Genomic DNA, 4,866 nt, shown 5'->3' with positions numbered 1-4,866 from the left:
TCACACGCAGCAGCTGTCGTACGAAGCTTTATTCTGTTCTCAGTCTTTATAGTGACAGTTTTACAGAGCAGTAGTACACAGGCCGTCCGTGACACACACCGGGACACACACCGGGACACGCACCGGGACACGCACCGGGACACGCAATCCAGGAGGCCGGAGTACAAAAAACCCAACTGAGGTCACTCACCACGTGTTCCTTCACACATCAGCTGATGTTGATCAGTGAGACAGCTGATGGCCGATATTGATTAGTCTGTTGATGTCAGTGCACAGCGGCCACCAGTGATGAGTAATAATACAGTAACACATCAACAAACACAAAGCATGAGATTAATATGGTAAAAATATGCAGTTTTATGTGCACGTCTACACGTTTTTATAGCACCAGTGATTCATAGTCATCAATGTTCTCTGGAGGATATTAATCCGTACACACGGGGTCTACACGTACAACAGGAAGTACTCCGACACACGGGGTCTACACGTACAACAGGAAGTACTCCGACACACGGGGTCTACACGTACAACAGGAGGGGGGGCGGGGGGGAATCCGGGCAGGTGTGTCCTGATCATCAGCAGCCGCCGCAGCTCTTTCCACAGCTTCCTCCTACTGACGCACACTGACCGCTCAGAGCCGCCACGCCGCAGCGAGAGAACTGGTCACGACACAGATCAGCTGCACACACACACGCACACACACACACACACACACACACACACACACACACACACACACACACACACACACACACACACACACACACACACACACACACACACACAGGAGTTAATATAACGAGCTCCAGAACATAAACACACACACAGACTGAACCCACCTCTGAGCAGCTCCTCATGTGCGCACACCGTCCTCACGCACACCTCCTTGTTGATGACGTACACACGTCGCAAACTGAATGAAAACACAACACATCAACACAATATATCAACACAACAATGTATCAACATAACACATCAACATAACACAAAACATCAACACAACAACACATCAACACAACAAAACATCAACACAACAACACAACAAAACATCAACACAACAACATATCAACACAACAATGTATCAACACAACAAAACATCAACACAACAACACATCAACACAACAAAACATCAACACAACAACATATCAACACAACAATGTATCAACACAACACAAAACATCAACACAACAACACATCAACACAACAAAACATCAAAACAACACATCAACACAACACAAAACATTAACACATCAACACAACAAAACATCAACACAACAACATATCAACACAACAAAACATCAACACAGCAAAACATCAACACAAACACAACACATGAAATTTGAGTTTAACTTCTAAACCTGAAACCTCCGTCACCACCAGAGGTTCTGACTGATGGAGGTTCTGACTGATGGAGGGTCGGACTGATGGAGGGTCTGACTGATGGAGGTTCTGACTGATGTCGGGTCGGACTGATGGAGGGTCTGACTGATGGAGGGTCGGACTGATGGAGGTTCTGACTGATGGAGGTTCTGACTGATATCGGACCACCGGAGGTTCTGATGGTACCTGTAGAAGCAGAGGCTGTTGAGGCACTGCTTGCAGGGCTGGTGGACGGAGTAGAGGCGGGTGCAGGGGTACTGCTCCTCTCTGCAATCTGGGAACCAATCAAACAGCAGAATGAAGTCTCGGTTCTACAGAAACCACCGACCGTCTGTCTGCGGCTGGCTTACCGAGCGGGCCGGGCTCCGTGGGCTCCGTCTCCGGATCGGACCCTAAAATCAAACAGAAAACAGACCGACAGATGAGCTGATTTAACTCTGACCGCGTTGTGATGAGTCTCTGCGGCGGTACCTGATTTCTCTGGACGGACCACCGGGTCGAGGGAAACCTGCTGCTGGAAGGGTCCAGCAGGAGACTCGGCATTTTCAGACTCTGGACTCTCTGGAGGAGACGAGGTCCACATCGTTCGTCACTCACATTCAAACAACAACGCAGGATTTGAGGAAAGCTCTGAGGTTTTACCTGGAAAGTAATCGAGGCCGTAGTCCTCTGGGCGGCCGCGGAACCGGCGGGAGACAGAACACAGCAGCTTATAAAACCTGCAATCATGACTTCATATGCAACATGTGCACAAATAATAACGTGGAGCGGCTGGTAAACAAGCGAGGAGGGAGGAGAGCTCCTCCGGCGAGGTGACACATCAGAACCGGGACCAGATGTGAGATGAAGCCGTGTGGATGAACTCACCCAGGAAGGGGAAGGGCTCCTGGTACTGGGCCTGAGCGAGCAGCAGCACTGGGACGGTCACACAATCACACCAAGCATCAGTAAAACATTCTCACTGTTCATCTTTAAAATGTCACGAGCTTTAAATCAGGAGATCAGAGAACGTTTCTCCTTCATTTCAGAATTCACTCCACAATTCTTGAACACGTTAAAGATTTTAAACTTCTTTATTCTCACAAAAGTTTTTTTTTCTCTAAAACTTTGTTCAGAAGTTTATTAAAATCCATTTCTGCTCCCATTTCTTATAAACTTACGTCACGCTTGGCTCAGCATGACGTGATTTTCATCATCAGAGGGTGGAAACTCAGGCTGCGCTAATAAAACCGAAATATTTATAGACGAACAGATTTGTGGATTTGCATCTCAACAACTATCTTTGAAACATCATTCAGAGTCAAATGTAGGTAGGTAGGTAGGTAGGTATATACTTTATTAATCCCCGAGGGGAATTTTTTTTTATTTTTATTTTTTTTTTTTTTTTGTGCAACAGGTGATGAAACAGAGGAGGGCGGGGCCCACAGAGGAGGGCGGGGCAGTTACCTGGCATGCAGATGAGCAGGAGGACTCTCATGGTCTCTCAGGGAGGTAGACGACTTCAGCACTGCAGAGGAGAGTCTTCATCAGAACCATCAGAACCACCAGAACCAGCAGAACTACCAGAACCAGCAGAACCGCCATAACCACCAGAACCAGCAGAACCACCAGAACCAGCAGAACCGCCAGAACCACCAGAACCACCAGAATCAGCAGAACCGCCAGAACCAGCAGAACACAGACACAGGGGGAATAAATCCCTGAAATCTCTGCTGCTTCCCCCTGCCCTCCATCAACTCTCCACCCCCCACCGCTCCCCCCTGTCTCTATTACCCCCCCCCCACACACACACACACTACCCCCCCTACTCCCCCTCCCCCCATCCCTCAGAAAAGAGGGGGAGAACCTCTGACAGCAGGAATGTGGCATGTCTGTCTTCCTCAGAACAATCTCTGTTTTCCTACTTTTCCAGTCTGAAGGCTGCATTCCAGGAAAAGGAGCAGAGCCCCCCCCCCCCCCCCCAGTGAGCTTCCTCCCTCCCTCTGTCTTTACAGGTCCTTTCCTTAGACCCCCGCCCCCCCTCTCCCCTCCTCTTTCTTCTTCTCTCAGGTTAAACTGTTCTTCAGTCTGGAGATGTTCAGAGTCTCTGTTACATTCAAACTTAAACCTCCCTGCAACACACTCAACTACTGCTAACTGAGTGGAAAGTATGAAGGCTCCTCCTCCTCCTCCTCCTCCTCCGCAGCGCTGCAGGCTGCTGCACGCACACACACACACACACACACACACACACACACACACACACACACACACACACACACACACACACACACACACACACACACACACACACACACAGTGACTGTAGGTCTGAAACACAACACAAAGTCTTTATCCTCTGTATGGCTCAGTGCACACAAATATGTGATGGAAACACGGTTTGCATGTGTATCAATAAATCTGTGTGTGTGTGTGTGTGTGTGTGTGTGTGTGTGTGTGTGTGTGTGTGTGTGTGTGTGTGTGTGTGTGTGTGTGTGTGTGTGTTTTCTGCTGGTACACACACACACACACACACACACACACACACATCACTATTCCTCACAGCACACATCTGGGAGCGATTAGCCCCCCCCTCTCCCCAATGATTCCTACTCCTTCTCAGCAACGGAGAACCCCCCCCCCCCCACACACACACACACACACACACACACACTCACAGGAGATGGTCTGCTTTGTTGTGATGCGGTTATGACAAAGAAAAAAAGAAAGAAAAATAATTAAAATCATTTTCCCATGTGCCCTCATCGACCCCCTTGTTTTTTAAGCCCCCCACCCCACCCCACAGTGCCATGGCTGCAGGCCGTGCCGTGAAGTCCCTCCTCCCTCCTCTCCAGTGAAAACACAGGTCCACATGTCAACTCTCGAGCCATTAACATAGAAAATATCCCACTAGTTGAGTTTACATGAAGCAGACTCAGAACCAGAACCAGAACTTTGCAGTCCGTTAAACTCCGAGCAGCCTGCAGTCTGTCCACTCCCCTCCTGGATCCTCTTCCTCCCCATAGATCTAATCACTTTAAGTTACGTTCACTAACTGACTCCACTGTTGCATGAAGACATCAAGAAATGAGACTGAACCGAGACGCAGACATGAAACCAGGACAGATCTTACCTAACTGGGTTCACTCGGCTCTGACTTCCAGCTGCTCCTTCATGCGTCCTGTGAGTGCAGCGGGACCTCGCAGCGCCACATTGTACCACCCACCCCGCATCTGTAGTCTCCTCCCCGTCCGGTCCCGGCCGGCCTCCAGCCTCCAGCCTGCAGCCCCCGGTCCCTGCACCGACCTGCTCTCAGAGGACGGCAGGACAGACGCCCGACATCCAACCAGAGAGGAGTTGGTGATCTTGGACAGTTGGCATAAATATTGAATTCTATTTTTGGGATTGTCGGTGGTTTCATGTTGTAATAACTGCCTGTAACCATGTTTTATCTTCATATCGTGTCTAATCAGTTTCCCATTGTAGCCTCAGGTGTTGCTGCCTCAT

General features: G+C 49.3%; 1 protein-coding gene across 2 annotated transcripts; it reads right to left on the bottom strand.

Annotated features, from left to right (window-relative positions):
- Positions 1–11: 11 nt before the first annotated feature.
- mfap2 (microfibril associated protein 2) lies at positions 12–4,578 on the bottom strand. 2 transcript variants are annotated; one of them, XM_069687855.1, is made up of 9 exons: positions 4,493–4,578; positions 2,827–2,887; positions 2,248–2,295; positions 2,023–2,049; positions 1,852–1,941; positions 1,731–1,772; positions 1,567–1,654; positions 840–913; positions 12–679 (listed from the first exon to the last, which is right to left on the bottom strand). In XM_069687855.1, exons 2-9 carry the CDS (start codon positions 2,855–2,857, stop codon positions 576–578), a joined length of 504 nt encoding a protein of 167 aa, XP_069543956.1. In that variant the 5' UTR covers positions 2,858–2,887; positions 4,493–4,578; the 3' UTR covers positions 12–575. The 2 variants fall into 2 exon arrangements, with proteins under 2 accessions (XP_069543956.1, XP_069543957.1); XM_069687856.1 differs by lacking the exon at positions 4,493–4,578 and having other exon boundaries at positions 2,827–3,096.
- Positions 4,579–4,866: the final 288 nt, after the last annotated feature.

The sequence above is a fragment of the Brachyistius frenatus genome, unplaced genomic scaffold (genome assembly GCF_029030835.1).
Source record: "Brachyistius frenatus isolate BFR_SWC_R1_liver_20210118 unplaced genomic scaffold, ASM2903083v1 Contig_495, whole genome shotgun sequence".
NCBI lineage: Eukaryota > Metazoa > Chordata > Actinopteri > Embiotocidae > Brachyistius > Brachyistius frenatus.
The sequence above is the reverse complement of the archived record's forward strand: the minus strand, read 5'-3'. Positions and strand labels throughout refer to the sequence as shown.